Genomic DNA, 17964 nt, shown 5'->3' with positions numbered 1-17964 from the left:
AATAAAAAGTGAATGACTTCGCCTTTTTGTTTAATATGCTGGTGATATCTTCATCTATTAGTTCTACACGGCGAGTCACTGTCCGCCGTGATAAACTGATTTTTGAATGGCAGTTTGACGGTGAAAAAAACTTTGCTGAGCCTTCAAATTAGCTGCCAACTTCTCAGCAGCAGATTCCCGTTCTTTTGTTGAGAGCTTGCTAGCATAATTTGCGTGCTTTGTGGCAAAGTGACGGCTAATATTATACTCTTTAAAAACCGCCACAGTTTCTTGGCATATCAGGCAAACAGCAGATGATCGTGTTCAGTGAAAAAATATTTAGTTGTCCACTCCTTTTTGAACACTCGACATTCTCTGTCCACTTTCCTTTTCTTGGGTCCGCTCATCTTCATAGAGGGGCGGTAGGTCACAGGGTAAAGTGCAAACGTGGAGTAATAGGCCTACGCCGCTTCACCTCAACAAAGCCAATATATCTAGAGTGCGCCATCTAGTGAGGAAACATCAGAATTGCAGGGGAAATAAAACATTAACAAGGTTAATTTATTAAATTTTTTTCAAGTTTGGCGGGCCGGATCAAAACGTTTAACGGGCCGCACGTGGCCCCCGGGCCGTAGTTCGCCCATGCCTGCCCTAGATGGTTCACCCTAGATAACATGGTGAGGAAGTCCAGCAGTTCATCTATATGTAAAGAAGCACTTAAACTAAAACAGACATAGCTACGTTAATCCTGCCGTAAAACAATAAAACAAGGTACGACCTCTCCCATGCTCCAAGGATGTGGGGGTAAACCAAGCCTGCTAAAAATCACACATCCTGTCACTACCAAATAACTACAAACAGCATCCTACCATATGCAAACTTATATCACTAAAAGATTATACTGACTACTAAATACAATTTTCCATTGACAAGGATGTACGCCAACTTTTTTTCCACTCGATAAAAGTTAACGTGAGGGATTCTGGTGATCAGGGACAAATGCAATCGCATAGCAGGATGCTGTACACGGGCCAAACTTCAGTCAGGAGAACAACTGAGATTATTCATCCACAATATGAGGTTAGTTATTAATATACTGCAACAACATGGGAACAGAACAGCTGCGAGAGAATTCAACATTAATGAATCAATGTTATGGAAGTGGAGGAAGCGCAGTTTTTGGCTTTCCCCATATTTCAAAAGTACTTCATCTCTTTGCTATGACTGTCGCCAGGCATAATTTGCAGATGATAACGCTTGTAGCCGCTGCGATGCTTTCAACCAAAACAGGCGCAGCTTGATGATATCATCAACATGCGCTATCGCGATAGAGCGGTATAGTCAAAATCTCTATCGTTGGCCAAATTTATATCGTTTCTATCGTATATCGTTTCTATCGCCCACCCCTACGCAAAACTCACAACGCAGGAATTAAACTCAAAAAGCTGCTTTATTGCAGAATGGAACGAAAAACATAACACAACTAAACTGGGACATGGATAAACTGACACACAGGGAAACACAGCCATGAGGGAGACTACGAAACAGACAAAGAGAAACACAGGGCTTAAATACACTGAGGGATAACGAGGGAATGAGACACAGACGGAGAGCACAGCTGGGAGTAATCAGACTGGACGAGACAAGGGAAGCAAAACTAGAAACACTCACATGAGACACAGACCTTCAAAGTAAAACAGGAAACACACTGACATGTAAACTTAACAGTAACTGGGGAGACAGAACATAGGAACCTGAAACATGGTACAGAAAGGCACAGTAAGCACAACATGGAACACAGGGAAGCCATATTTCAAGAACTAAACCTATGATAACCATAAATGAAACCTAGGGAAATTATAACTATAAAGATCAAAACAGCACAACCCACATGAACATAATGAACTCGCAGGGAAAGAGTAAAACTAAATACAGTGAACATAGAAACACAAGACCTCTTCAAAATAAAACAGGAAACATAAGACGCAAACATGACAACCTGAACTTGACAACATAAGACACAGACATGAAACACATGAAGGGCAAGGGAGACTTAACAGGGGTTGGAAGACACATGGGTAATCTAATAACAAAGAACTATAACAACCTAGGCATGATAAAAAATGAACTTAGAAAAACTAAAGGGCTTAAACATAAACCATAAACATGAACATAAACTAAAACTCAAAACGCTGGGTCAAAAGACCCATGATTGTGACACCGAGTACTACTGCCAGCTACATATTTCAGTATAACTATAAATAGATCAATAGTCATTTATACTATCAAACAGTGTTATTCCAGTCGTCAGGTTTCATTAGTATCATAAGGTTAATTCAGCATCTATTTAGCATTGAGATTTTAATCTTGATGATTCAGATGGAAAACCAATCAACGTCCTCTTACTGTCTGAGTTCATTTTAAAGAGACAGAGGATGGTGAGCACATCCAGGCCTGAATATGAACTTACCTCCATATTCCAAATCCAACATGGCAAAAATGAGCAGAGTCAAAGTCAAAAATCATAAATGTGTTTAGTGGGTCCACAGTGTTGGGCAGTGGTTGCTGTAATTTGTAACTTTGGACTCCCCAGAGCGACTCTTCAGATGATGTCTTCAGAGTTAAAGATGATTTACTTTTGTCAAAGAAATTCAAAGATAAACTCTGTTTTAGCACTCCGTGTCTCTCTAAACACAAATGTCCAGTCCTTTTACCCTCTCTCAGCTGCAGTAACAGGTATCCAGGGGGACTTTGGTCTCTTTCAATCCCAACTTTATTGACAAGAGCTTATTGACAGACCATTTCAGGCTTGCTTTAGTCCTCAGTCTACTCATCAGCAGTGTCAGGCTTTTACTCATGAAAAGTCATGTATCACACATTACTTAATACTTTTCTTAAAAGCAGTGAAGTACATTACTAAATTACTCTGGGGAGGAAAGTAATTTTTTATACTACTTGTTACATGGGGTTACAGCCCCACACACCAACACAAACACCTATACTAATGAGGACACACACGATCTTTCTTTTAGTGTTTAGGTTAGGGCTGTCAGCATTAACGCAGATTAATCTGTCATCATGAGATTAACATTTTTAATGTAATTAATCCATCTGGAGAGCAGAAAACATCCCTGAAATGTCTCTGTCAATACATTTTGGGCAGTTCGTCCAAAGTTTGTCCATTCTGCGCTCCAGAACGGTCAATTTCATTAAAAAATGTACATGTGATGCACAGCTGACAGCGTAGTCCATTCCACAGTCGCCTGGTGTCAAAGCTGTGGTAGCTGGACTCCATTTTGTCCCTGTAGTCCTTTCTGGCCTTTTTTATGGACTTTCGGAGGTCGTACCTGGCTGCTTTATATGCATCAGCGTCCCCGGAGTTAAAGGCAGAGGTCCGCACAAACGTCTTTATTTACCCAGGGTTTCTGATTTGGATATATGCGGACAGTGGTTTTTGTGATGGTATCATCCATGCACTTTCCAGTATATCCAATGACAGAGTCTGTGAGTTCATTGATGTTGCCATCAGCTGCATCCACAAATATCTGCCAGTCAGTTGTGTCAGAGCAGTCCTGCAGGACCTCCTCAGCCTCACTGTCCCATTTGTAGATGACCCTGGAAGCTGGTTTTTTCTGTTTCAGTCTTTGTCTGTATGCAGGCAGCAGCAGTATGGAACAATGGTCTGCTTTACCAAACGCTGGGCGGGGGAGGGGTTTGTAGCACTCTTTGAATGGAGTGTAACAGTGGTCCAGTGTTTGATCACCTCTCGTGGGGAAGGAGATGTGCTGATAGTATTTGGGGAGAACCTTCTTCATGTTGGCTCTGTTGAAGTCTCCCAGCACAATAAAGGCAGCTTCTGGATTTTTGTTCTCAAGTCCAATAATGATGTCATACAGTTCGTCCATAGCCGTGGCTTTATCAGCATGTGGGGGAATGTAAACAGCTGAGAGGAGAACTGAGCTGAACTCCCTCGGGAGGTAAAAAGGCCTGACTTTGATGGTCAGTAGCTCGAGACTCTGAGAGCAGTAAGTTTTTAAGATACACACATCTTTAGCCCACAAAGAGTTAACCATAAAGCACACCCCTCCTCCCATTTTCTTGCCTGAGTCCTTCGTTCGGTCTCCCCGGTAAACAGTGAATCCATCCGGCGTGATGGCGCAGTCGGGGACGCTGGGCTCCAGCCATGTCTCTGTAAAGGCCAGAACGCAGCAGTCCCTGATCTCTTGTTGGTTAATCCGTGCACGCAGCTCGTCAAGTTTGTTGTCCAGAGACTGGAGATTCGCAAGTAGGATGCTGGGGAGAGGTGGCTTGCTGTTTCTCTGTCGCGTTCGGCACAAAACTCGCGTTTCCCCCTCTTTGTTTTCCCTCAACGACGCACAAGTAAACAAAGGAAACGAAGAGCTTAGACGAGTTAAAAACTGAAAATAATAAAGTAATTTAATGTTTTTACATTTTAGGCCTTTAGCTATGGAGCGCCAGGACTGCCATAATCAATTAATTAAATACACCATTAAATAATTAATTAAATGTGTCAATAATTAATTAAAATTGGAATTAATTAATTAAATAAATAGTTATGACACATGTAATTAATTAATTATTGACACATTTAATTAATTATTTATGTATTTCACATTTTAATTAATTATTGACACATTTAATTAATTATTTAATGATATATTTATTTATTTCATTTTGGCAGTCCTGGCACCTGGCTCTCATCATGAAATAATTTACAAATAAATAACACTCTCTCTCTCTCTTTTATTTATTTATTTATTTATTTTTTGCTTTTTCGGTCATGTTATGTTTACCTGTCAAAGGCTTGTTACAAACTATGAAACACAGTGTGCAGACTTCTGGATGTTAGAAGAAAACTAATACTGCTCATGAAGGAGACTAAAGGCAGGAAGGTGTCCTTTAAAACTAAACATGTTAATAGGACCTCCCTGTTTATATCATAGTTTATGATACAGCACGTGTATTTCAGTAATAGCCTGCTGATTTCAGTGTAGTGGTGAACAGTCGCACAGCTCACGTGGGCGTTATCTGTGATACTCCTTAACTATAATTTATCCAAGTTAACTTCAGTTGACCATTCAGACAGTTCTTTTGCAATGACAAACATAAACACCCATGCTGCCGGGAGGTTTCCTCAGTGCCAGCTGTTAACATTATAGCTGCTTATGCAGTAACCATGGTAACCACGGACTCTGAGCGGCTGGATCGACGGAGGTCAGACAACAATTTTACATGTATGATCTTAAAACAGGACACAGCCACTATACGTGCTGGCCTCATATCAAATGTGAAGGCAGACTGAGTCTATGTTTGACGTTTTTTATATCTAATCTTCCTTTTCAAACATTTAAACAGCAGCGAGTCTGCAGCTGAGGGAATACAAATTCAAATTGTCGGAACAGGTTTGCTCGTTTCTTGGATTCATTTGGTGATTTATTAAATGTATAACTGTTATTCTAATCTGCTGCTGAGTCTCTTACACTTTTCTTTATGCTGTATATTTTCACGTCTCTGGAATAGTTGGCAGTTAGATAGTCAGCTGGGAAACTTTGTGTTAACTCATGGAGCTGAGGATATCGTGGATATGCTGACCTCGCTGCGTGGTGTACAGAGCGAGGTCAGCATGATTAATATTCACAATAAAAATATTAGCCGAACATCATGAAGTCTGTATGTGTTTCATAGTGTCGAACAACCTTTGTACAGTTAAAGCCAGCAGTTACTACATGACGGAAACACCAACGTTATCTCTTTTATGTGTTTATACACAGGTCACGCTGATTACTGAACAAAAACCCAAAGATCAGATGTTAAACAGATTTATTTGCTCTCTCTCCTCCTTAAACATGTTTTTAATGTTAGTTATAATTCAGAATTGGCGACTGAAACACGTAGGACACATAAGAACATCAGGAAATAAAACACCGATAAATATAACCTCAGTAAAAGAAGTCAGCGGGGGTTACTACAGCTGTGTACCGGGGCCTGCGCTTTGTCGGTGGGATTGCTTGCGAGGCGAGCGGGTCTATCCCACGCTTTGCCGTGAGACTGGGCAGACATCTCCGAAATCATCGAAGCACTTTTGCAAAGAGGCTGTATCTTGACAAACCGACCAGACACATGAAGATTAAACCACTACATTCTCGGCTAAAAAAATATTAAAACGGTATTTGGTGACACACAAACAGGGTTTTTCAAAGTTCAGTTCTGTTAGCTTCCACATGCCGGTTGTTGTGTGCTAGAAACAATGGCCACCAGGCCAAAGCAATGGTTTTGACTCGATCAGCGTTAACCCCGCCCCCTGAGTTTGATGGGTGAGGCTGACAGATAAAATTATTTCATGATGAGAGCCAGGCGTCAGGACTGCCAAAATGAAATAAATAAATATATCATTAAATAATTAATTAAATGTGTCAATAATTAATTAATTACATGTGTCATAACTATTTATTTAATTAATTAATTCCAATTTTAATTAATTATTGCCACATTTAATTAATTATTTAATGGTGTATTTAATTAATTCATTATGGCAGTCCTGGCACTCCATATTTGGCTTGTAAGCTCAGAAGTCACACTTACCATATGATACCCACACAAACAAGAGTCTCAATCAGCTTTCACAACACACAGGAAACAACCTTTAAATGACTTTTTCATATATCAGATAAACCTGACTGATAATTATTACCTGATGAATCATACGTGAACAAAAACAGCTGAAACAGTGTAACAGACACAGGCTTCTGTTTTCTATTAACCGATAATAAATAACACTTACACACTTCATTTTAATATTAGTATCACTCTGTCATTTATAGTGATTTAAGAATTGTATTATTAAAGTCATTTTTTAAAATCATTTCTTGTTTTTCTGTTGTGTATTTACTCTGTGAAGCCAGCTTCTGTGTCAGTACTTGAGTCCACAACAAATTCCCCTGACGCGACAATAAAGTTATCGTATCATTTATCCTCAAATGTTTATTTCTATTTTATTTCAATCTTTGTTTCCACTGACTTCTTAACTTTGGGTAACATGAGGCTACTTTGACGTTAAATTTCAGTCAGAGAAAATGAGCTCAGTGCTGCTTTGTTATCCTCTCAGTCCCAAAGGTGGAGGTGAATTCAGGGGTGGAGTCTGTCCAGCTGCCCTGTAAAGCCACACTTCACCTGCCTGAAGACGTCAGAGTGGAGTGGACGAACAGAAAAAACAGGAAGGTCCACGTGTATGAGGATAACTGTGATCAGCCTGAAGAACAGCACCAGGTCTACAGAGACCGAACGAAGATGAATGAAGACCTGCTGAAAACTGGAGACCTCAGTCTGACCCTGAAACAGCCCACAGGCTGGGACGCAGACACCTACACCTGCACCGTCTACAGCAGGAGGGAGAAAATCCTGATGAAGAACAGAGTGCAGCTCTATGTCGGAGGTCAGTGATGTAGAACTGAGAGGGAACATGTATCAGCTACACACTTGATTTACTGTCTGAAACAAATGTTTAGAACTTTCCACCTTTAAAAATGCAAATTTACTTTTGACTCTTTGACTCTTGTAAAACTATCCAGGGCTCTAGACTAACTTTTTGACATGGGCGCACCGGTACGCCTAACTTTAAAAATTTAGGCGTACCGGCACAAAAGTTAGGCGCACTCAAATTTTTCAACCGCATCGCTTAACACCGCAGTTTTACATGTGCACTTTCTTTGGGGGGGAAGTCCACACAGACAATATTAATTTCTAAATTATTAACTAACAAAGTTGTGCTTAAAGTGCTTTGTCAATATTGTAGAAAATGTTAAACTTAATCATCATCTCGGCTCCTCTGACGACCTGTTTGCTGCCTGCTGCTGCTAAAAGGCCGTGGGGAGAGGGGACACTCGGGCATTTATTGCAGCATATAATGTGTTTTCTGGATACACTGTGCTTTTTCAGCATTCAAAGATTGATGGCTCCGTGTCAGAGCTGGCTATGAATTTCAGACAGATCAGGCCTTAACTTAACAAAAAAGTTATCAATAGTTCTTTTCATCTTTTCTTATTACCCACAGCTACATCCACTTCTCTCAGGCCTAGGCTGCTCACTAGGGCTGAGTATCATCACTGATTTCTATAATCCATTCAATTCCGGTTCTCAAAGTCCTGATTTGATTCAATTTAGCCTCAGACAGTCAGAAATATTATAATTCTGATCATTTATCAGTACTGATACATGTGAGACTTCATCAGAATTGTGAACATCACAGCAGATGCCTTTGTGTGAAAGTAACTGAGGATAAAACACAGAAAAACATGAAGGAGATTTTCCTGGTCTGGCTTTTTATAGCAGATAACTTTAAAAATATTCTGCAATTTTGCATAATTTTAAGAAGTTTAAATTTCTTCAGTATTGAGCAGCAGAAATTAGGCTTTCTTGTCCGAGGTCATTTAAGTGAAAAAAGACAAAGACAGCGCTGTAAACAACGGTAGACTGGTGGGTAATAAGCGAATGAATAATACAGAAAACAGATTTGAGACGGGAAACTGTTCCTGAAGTACAGAGAGAGAGAGCTGTGCAGGAAGTGTGATTTTTATTGTGGTGGAAGCAAAACAGCAAAAGTCAGAGGGAATTCATGACGACATTGATCAAATGTGAAGCGCAGTTTGCTGCTTCTTTTGCTGCTGGCTCTGCGAATTTTGGTTGGAGAGAGACAAAACCTGCAGCTCAGAATCAGCGCAAAAAGACGTAAACACAGCGGACCCGAAGAATCGCTAAGCTCCGACAGCGTGTCCGTGTTCAGGCCGTCGGGTGAGAAAGCCGAGAAAGACGAAGCTGATTCTGATGTGTTGGGTCCGCTCCGTGTTTAGGTCTTTGTGTGGAATCCGTTAATGAATTGATATCGCTTTATTCAAGCTACTCACCTCTCTCTTCCACCTGCACTTTCAACTGGACCACGGCCAATCAGAGAGGTCCCGCCCCTGACTATCTCTGATTGGTTTAGTCCACGATAGGGGCAAAATGTGTGTCTGTTGTTGACCACACGGAGAGTTGCAGAGATTTTTTGTTTGTTACCGGAACAGTTGGTCGCACCTGTGCGACCAAATATTTATTTTTAGTCGCACCACTGAAAAATGTGGTCGCATTTGCGACCAAATTGGTCGCACTCTAGGGCCCTGCTATCAGAACAGAAACCCAACAGGCTTTACAACCCGGTTTGGTTCAACAGTCGGAAACAAGAAAACACACAAAATGTCTTCGTGCTCTCTTATAACTCATGTAAGATACAGAATGAGCTTCAAATGCATGAGTCCAGAGATGAAGTAAGAAATTAGAGTATTTACTGATGTAATCAGAGTATTACTGAAGTAATGGTGAGCTGTATGCACAGGTGATGAATCCAACCAAGCAGACAGATGAGAAGAAAGTAAAACCCGGGAAAAGGAAATGACAACCATTTATGATTTCTTCAGAATCATGTTAAACTGTGATGGTTAAAAAAAATAGATTCTGTGTGTGTTAGGTCTTTTATCACATACTCCAAAACTGTTGTTAAGGTTTAATATTGAGGAGGAGAGTAAACACAACCATGGTCCAGAAGAGCTTGGTAAAACAATTGATTTTAATGAACACACACAGCATGGGGAGATGTAGCACTGCACAACATCAGCTGTAGATCTCCGCCCCAAAACTACACAGGAATTGTTTTACAACATCAGGGTATGTTTACCGACGCCCCCTCATACGTCATCCGATACAATACATGCATGAGTTAAAACCACAAATGTTCTGTTGACAACTTTTAACACAGTTTGAAAAGAACATCGTCTTCGCGGCAGGTGCTTCCTGTCGCCACCGGACGCCCGCTTATCTCAGAACATCAGCAGCATGTCTTAAGGCACACTGTCACTTGTGCAGACACAATTTTGCAGTTGCAAGCAAAAGATGATTAAACTTTCACCTCTAAATGAGTTTACTTACAGTGTATGTGCAGTGTTGGGAAGGTTACTTTTAAAATGTATTCCGTTACAGATTACAGAATACATGCCCCAAAATGTATTCTGTAACGTATTCCGTTACGTTACTCAATGAGAGTAATGTATTCTGAATACTTTGGATTACTTAATATATTATCAGGATGTTTACAACTACGTGAATGTACTATTGCTGTGTGATTTATTACTATTACTGAAGGTCCACGGCTCTGAACCTCTGTCGTAGCCGAAAAATAGCTTTACTTTGTTGTGTGGGTCAATTTTTCTTGCGAGAGACAGAGAGAGGCGTTGAAAGGCTGCTCCAACAGAACTTATTGTTTCGGAGGAAAACACGAACACAGTGTACAGTCGAGTCTTAATAGCTTACTTACAACTGGGCTCGTCAGGCACTCTTCTTGGCTGCAGTGGTTATTATTATATTTACATGTTTCCAGCTCCCGTTTTTCCTCGATGACAACTCGCACTTTTCCTTTTTCTCCCTCCTCGTGTTCACAGACCCATAACGTGTATGGCAGTCCATTCTCCCTGCAACACGGACTACACTGCCCATGATGCTACATTCTTTAGCGCTATGCTTGTAGCATTCTGCCTGTTAGCTTAGCACAACAACAGAAAGGCCTCTCTCACCCAGGAAACACGCAGAGCGAGAGCGTCACCCTGTAACCATGGCAACCGTAACGCTGCCGCCTGGAACAACAGAACGTAGCTGTCAAACAAAACCCAAACAGTCCTGACCCGCAACAAAATGAAACAGGAAAGTACCGCAGTGTAATCCATTTATTTCAACAAAGTAACTGTATTCTGAATACCACCTTTTTAAACGGTAACTGTAACGGAATACAGTTACTCATATTTTGTATTTTAAATGCGTAACGGCGGTACATGTATTCAGTTACTCCCCAACACTGTGTATGTGTGTGTGTGTCTCGACCTTACACGAACTCTGTCTTGTGAGAAGAGAGGCCAATTCTCATGTGCATAATAACCTAACTAAAACTATATATATGTAATAGGTTGAACAAATGTTTTAATCAGGAACCACTACTAAAAGCTTAATCAAAAGATATAAATGAATAAAAGATAATAATGAATAACCTGGTTATTCAAATAGCATCATCCAAACAGCTCCTCAAAATAACTTGCACTTAGACTCTGCTTTAGTTTCCCTTTCTGCAAAGCATGCAGTTTCCTGTCTATTTTGGCACAGAGTCTACTCAGAGTTAGGCCTTTCTTTTATAATGCAATGTAATCTGCATATAAACATTTAAGATTATAAAAAGCATTCAACAGTTGAAAGTGGTTATAACTGGACCTGTAATAAAGGTTAACATGATACCAGTATGTTTAAACATCTGAATGCAATATCAATACATTTAAAATTATGTGATCTCCACACTATCGTTATGTTTTGTTTTTTAGCCATTCACAGGTCAACTTACTGGAATGTTTCAGATCATTGTCCTGCTGCCTGATGCTCTTAAGCTTCAGGGCATTAACTGATGTCCGGATGTTCTCCTTCAGGATGTTTTGTTAGAGGGCAGAGGTCATGGTTCAGTTACAGCAAGTCATCCTGAATGAAAGCAGCCCCCACCATCACACCACCACCATGTCTGACTGTTGCTGTGATGTTCTCTTTATGAAATGCTGTTAGTTTGATGCAGATGTAACGGGACTCAAACCTGTGTTCTTCTGTGACCTCCTGGATGAGTCATCGATCTTCTCTTGAACTAATCTGTTTCTGAGGTTTCTCCATGTGTGGATAAAGGTCCTCACTGTGACTCACTGGAGTCCCAAAGCCATAGAAATGTCTCTGTAAGCCTTTCCACACTGACAGATGTCACTTCCTTTGTTCTTCAGCTGGTTCTTTAGATCGTGGCGTGATGTGCTGCTGTTTGAGATTCACTCTGTCTATTTAAGCGATTTCTTGATTCAGCCGGTCTGTCAGGGGATGTGGCAGTGAAGTGTGGTTCATCACAGTTAATTCAGAATATTTCACACAGGACCAGCTAGCTTTGGATAGCTTTTTTCTTTAATAAATGAAAATAAATGAAATCCACTGTTCTCTCAGAATAGCAAAAAAAAAATACATTATAACAATTAAATATGATTAAGTGGAACATCATGTTCATTATAATAAAAAGGTTTTTCAAAACAATTTCCCACCATAAATCTCAAAAAGTCTTCCTATCTCTCTCTCTCGCTGTCTCAGTTCCCCAGGTGGAGGTAGATTCAGGGGTGGAGTCAGTCCAGCTGCTTTGCAAAGCCGCAGTTCACCTGCCTGAAGACGCTAAAGTGGAGTGGAAGGACAATTATGAGTTCATAAGTGCAGCAGACAACAGGAAGGTCCACGTGTATGAGAACGGCTCTGACCAGCCTGAAGAACAGCACCAGGCTTACAGAGACCGAACGAAGATGAATGAAGACCTGCTGAAAACTGGAGACCTCAGTCTGACCCTGAAACACCCCACAGATGGAGACAACTCCACCTACACCTGCACCGTCTACAGCAGGTGGAAAAGGATTCTGATGGAGAGAAAGGTGCAGCTGAAAGTCAGAGGTCAGTGCTGTAGATACAGGGCAAAGGTCAGAGGTCATGCAGGAGTTTATTCTCTAAAAGCTTTTAGTTTGAATCTATTTTCAGTTCATTCAAATAAAATAAATTCTTTGATGTTTTGATCTAAAAGCCAAAAATGTCAGGCGGAGCAACTGTGTGTTTAAATGAACTAAGAAGAGCATTAAAATGATCCTACCTTCAAAATAAAAGCCTCTGGCATGATGTGAGTTTGGATCAAATCAATAGTTTTGTTAGTTTAGTCCAAATCAATGTAAATGTATAAATATCAATAGTTTTAAAGCTGCTGAGATCATTCCAACACTTTGATCCAGTCATTTGGATGTTGTCACATGTCAGGGTGGAGCAGCCATAAATACGAGGCTTTTATTGTGAAAATGCTGAGTGTGATGATCCAGAGGAGCCCATGGGGTGTTTGTGGCTGGATGCAAAGGTTTGTAGCTCTCCTTGTAAAGAGAAACAGCTTGAAGCTACAGAGGAGCGTCTGCAGAAGAAGACAGGGGAAAGAGGAAGAAGCTGAGGCCGCTGGAGAAAAGACAGGAAAAGGAAATCAGCTTCATTTGTTCATCAAATAATGATTTCAGATTATTAAAAAGAAACCACAGCTCCCAGAATCTTAGTGAATATAAATGGTTATAAACTAATGGAAGAAGAAGCATTAAAATACAAAGGAGGAGTTCTGGAGGAGGTTTTGTAACTCATTGTGGAGAAACTGAAAGTTTCCAAACTAGGAATCCAAACTATCAGCACCAGGAAAAGATCAGGTTTGTTATATCAGGATAAATCGTCACTAAAAACACTTTATTTGAATCATATAACAGAGTTTGGGAGTGTGGGAAACTTTAACAGAGCAGATAAAACTAAAACAATGTTTTTTACAAGGAAAAGAGATTAAATCTCATCCTTTTATCTCTGTTTGATGAAGGGATGTGAGAAGAATCAGAAAACACCCGGAGTTAAACTATCTGAGTTAGACTTTAGTCAGACAGTGTTGGTTCGGGATGGGAATCGAGAAACGATCCTTGTTCGGTTCTTTCACTCTCACTACGATCAGCTGATTTCAGTTCATGTGTCAGAGGAAAATAGTGGCAGAGTCTCCACTTACTTTTATTTATTTAAATACCTCCAACATACACAAACATTTGACCACCCAGCATGTAATTTATTTGCATGAATCTCTTTGATATGCTGCTTTGAGATGGTGATGAATCTCAGAGTGGAGCCAATGAGAATCGATAAGGAATCAAATCAATAAATTGTTTTCAATTCTCATCCCTCGGTTTGATATTATTGACAAAGAAGAACAGGGAGAGAGCTTTGACTTTAAACTCACACACAGAACAAACACTGATCACACAGTTATGTTCAAATCTGTACAGATGCATCAAAACACAGCATTCATTGTTAAAGCAGGAAAAGGATCAATGATGGTATCAGTGTACACAGGAGAGATGGCTGGAGACATGAGAACACTACGGTGAGTCATGTGATCAGACTCGGGTTCATCTTTGGTCAGTTTACAGCACAGGTGTTCGGACAGGAAACTGTCAGAAATATCAAGGAGACTGATTGTAAACCTCTGAAACATGGACATTAATCTGGATCTTATTAATATACTGAACAAGAACTCAGAGACATCAGGACATGTTCCATTTTCTAACACACTGGTCGAGCTTACACTTCAGACCCTGAGAGAGACACTTTACCTGGATGTTGTGGGTAAGACAACCTTCTGATTTAGCTGCTTTCACCTGTGTCAGCAGGTCACTGAGCTCTCAGCTTCACAGGATCTTTGACCTTTACAAGTTTGTGAGTCTGTCAGAGAGAGATCTCTAAATGATCTCTGGAGAGCCAAAACACTCCTTCAAACAGTCCCAGACTTTCTTTGATCCAACTTCAGGATGACTGACTTGTGCTGTCTTCATTCTTCTCACATGTGGTGCTGAGTCCTGTCTCAGCCACTTAGGACGGAGTTTCACTTCACTGATTCTTTCTGAACGGACGATTTCTGTTCTCAGTCAAACTTTGTGAGACATTAATGAGATCCCCTCGTGCCAAATGTAATATCAGCCACGTGAGCACTTCCATCTAGTGGCTGATGAGTAATGGCATGATTGGAAGACTGTTCCTGTATGCTGTGTGGTGGGTGAGGTGCTGAGTGGGGATAAATCACAGTCTGGTTCTTGAGGTGGTCCTGACCTTGAAATGCTCTCATTCATTCCTCGGTGTGAACAGGCAGCTTCTGCAGGTGTGGTGCTAAAGCCTCATCTGGGTGGAGTCACAGGTGTTAGCTGGTGAACAGCTGAGTGTGTAGGTTCTATATCTGGTGCTGCACTCTCTGCTGGTTGTAGCTGCTGCTCTACACAGTGCTGTGTCCTCTCAGCATCCTCCTCAAACATGGTTTTCTGTTCTGGTTACACACTTTACTGCAAACTGTACAAAATTTAAAACCTGAAAGTGTAAATAAATATGGAGATGTTGTGATTGTTGCTTTGAGGAGAGTTCATGACTTTCATGAGTTTGGACATTGAGGGGAAGATGTTATCAGAACGAGCGTTTAATCGGCTCAAAGCTGAGTGTTTAGAGTCGAGCTCCACGTTTCTTCTCATCAGTTCATTTATTTGCAAACAAGTTTCCTGTACTTACGTGTAATTTGCAGCAACAAGTCAGGTTTCTGCAGGAAACAATGAAACAAGAACCCTGTACTTGCTGGGCTGTGGGCCGTATCGTGGAGTCTTAATCTGGTTGAACTTCAGGTATTTTATAGGAAAGATGCAAATTGTCTGTGAATCATTTTCAGTATCGTAGCAGCCGAAGTCATTACTGAGTAAGTTCTGCTTCACTCATTTTCTGCACACTGGACGTTTCACTGTTTCACTGTTCAGCTGTCTTTACATGTTACCTATAAAATGAACACAGTGATAAACACACTGATACTTTGATCCGTACGATCAAACTGTGGAGAGCACAGGCATCATGTGAGCTTATAAACATGGAGACGAGCTGTTCATTCAACTTGAAACAGAAGAACATGAAACAATCCATCAGCATCCACAACAACACTCACACTCAGAACAAGTTTCTTTTCTGTTCACTTTGTAAAATGTCTTTTACTTTGTGAGCAAGAGTCCAAAAACTTGCTCAGACTGTCAGCAGATTTTCACAGAGTCGTCCCAACTAGTAGAAAAGCACCAAAGCTTTCAGCTTCTCCAGTGATCTCCACCTGTGCAGACACACATGGAGGTTTCCAGCACTCATTAATACATGTGGCCTCTTACTGTTAGGACCAATAATTCATTTAGGTTTGATGAACGTCGGCCTGAATCCACCTCCCACCACCAGGAGCTGAATAAGCAGTTATAGATGTAAATAAATCTGCTTCTTTATCATCTGAGACCCAAAAAGTGGAACGTACAGAGCTAAAATCATGTGTTTGATTTTTGGCTTTTACAAACAAGCCATTACTGCCACACTTCCTGGCCACTTCATTAGGTCCACCTTGTTAGTAATGGGCTGGAGCCCTTTTTCCTTCAGAGCTGCTTCATTCTTTGTAGTACAGTTTTAACAAGGACACATTTTCACCATGGTAACATGATAGTGTTACACAGTTACTGCACACGTGTCATCTCCACATCATGATGCAAATATCCACTTCCACCACAGCCACAGCTGCTCTATTGGATCCAGACTTGGTGGATTTGAATCCAGTGAAGTGATTTTCATGTTTGAAGAACTGCTTTGAGATGATGTCAGATTTGCTTCTCCTGCTAGAAACATCCACACCAACCAGGTATTTTCACACAGAGCTGCTGCTCACTGGACAGCTTCTCTTCTTTGGACCATTGTCAGTGAACCCTGGAGGAGGCTGTGGTCAAATCCCAGCACATCAGAACAAGCGTGCCCTGTTCACAGTCATTTCAATGAGCTTTCTTACAAGGATCCATGTGCAAGTGACATGAAGCTGCAACAGTTTTACAAGCTGTGTTACAAAATGAATGTCACAGAGCAAACTTGGATATAACACTATAAGTCTTTGCTCTTTGTTTCCTTAGTGCAGCTGTAATGATCTCTGGTTACTGTGGGCCCATTAAAAAGTGTGGACGTGTCATTTCCACAGAACATTTCACAGACAGTAAGATAGAAGCATAACTTCATAAATATAGTGTTTTAAATGCACATGCTGGAGCTCACAGTGATGCTGCTGTGTGACAGGGTTGTGTTGTTCACACTGTCATACTTGGTTGTCTTGGCGACAGGCTTTCTGGTATCTCTTCATAATAACTTGTACCTGTGGGTCACATGATCAGGGCTGGTCACTCAAAGAAGAAAGAAACATTCAATTCAATCTGTTGACTCAGTTTGATTCTTTTAGTGCTTTAGTTTATTTCACTAACCTGATGCTGCGACTACAGACACAATCATTTTGTCCTCTTTAATGGTTTCGTAGATTCCCAGTAGCTCGACACAAAGGCTGCTTTCAGTGCTCCACATAATATGAACCAGTAAGCAGCTGTGTGGATAGTATATGGTTCAGACTGGGACTGTGGTCAGATAGGACGAAGAGCGCTTTCATTAAAATGACATCATCTGAGTGGAAAATACTCACGTGACTCAGATGTGTAACAGGAAGTGTGGACTGTGATGTCATCAGACAGAAACAGTCATTCAGTAATAAAGTGATTTAATATTCAACAACAGGAAAATAACATCAGACATGTTTGGTTTCATTCAGTGTTGCAGCTTCAGCTCATTAAGGCTAAAGTTCACTTTTTAAACTGTAAACTTAATAAAAGCAAACTGAAAGTATTGTAACATTTAGAACAAACACATGTTTGTATATAAACTGAGCCCAGCAGGAGAAGCTGAACACATCCACAGCTGTGAGGGACACTGGTGCTGTGACTGATTAAACACATCAAACACATCTGTGGACTCAATCTGTCAGTATTATTTGTCATATTTGAAACAGCTTAAAAACAGTGCTGTGTTAGAGCTGTGCTGTCATGTCTGATTGTATTTAAGGTCCAATCATGTACTTGTGTATGTGTAACTAAGCAACCACGTGGGCGGAGCCTCAGCTCTGAACATTTTAGAGCATCAGCTGATAAAAACACTGAGACAGGAAGGATTTGAAGTCTTCTACGCTCTTTATTCTTGCTTGTGCAGAGTTTGTGGCTGCAAAGTGACCGTCAACAACAACTGCTTCCTCTGCTGACAGGAAGTGACATCATCCCACCTGAGGCTTTGATTCGAACAATAAAAGAACTAAACTGCTGAGTAGAGCAAAGATGGGTTTACTAAAACAGAGGATCAGATGTCAGGTCAGGTAATGTCTTCATTTAATCCAGTAACAAACCAAAGGTTCCAGGTTTGAGCTTCTTGAAGTCCTGTTATTAAGTCTGTTCATCATTTTCATCCATT

The 17964-nt window shown here is 40.7% G+C and overlaps 1 protein-coding gene across 3 annotated transcripts in view; it reads left to right on the top strand.

Annotated features, from left to right (window-relative positions):
• The window catches only part of LOC113016447 (uncharacterized), a 180127-nt gene extending 166406 nt beyond the window's left edge, over positions 1 to 13721 (top strand). For 2 of the 3 annotated variants that reach the window (XM_080299352.1, XM_080299351.1), the window contains exons 5-6: positions 7106 to 7432; positions 12181 to 13720. In XM_080299352.1, coding sequence (XP_080155478.1) covers positions 7106 to 7432; positions 12181 to 12647 — 794 coding nt within the window. In that variant the 3' untranslated portion in view covers positions 12648 to 13720. Of the gene's footprint in view, positions 1 to 7105; positions 7433 to 12180 lie in introns of all 3 variants that reach the window. The other variant, XM_080299353.1, reaches the window with a different exon arrangement.
• Positions 13722 to 17964: the final 4243 nt, after the last annotated feature.

This window comes from Astatotilapia calliptera, chromosome 3 (assembly GCF_964374335.1).
Source record: "Astatotilapia calliptera chromosome 3, fAstCal68.1, whole genome shotgun sequence".
NCBI lineage: Eukaryota > Metazoa > Chordata > Actinopteri > Cichliformes > Cichlidae > Astatotilapia > Astatotilapia calliptera.
This window is presented reverse-complemented; position numbering and strand designations above follow the sequence as displayed.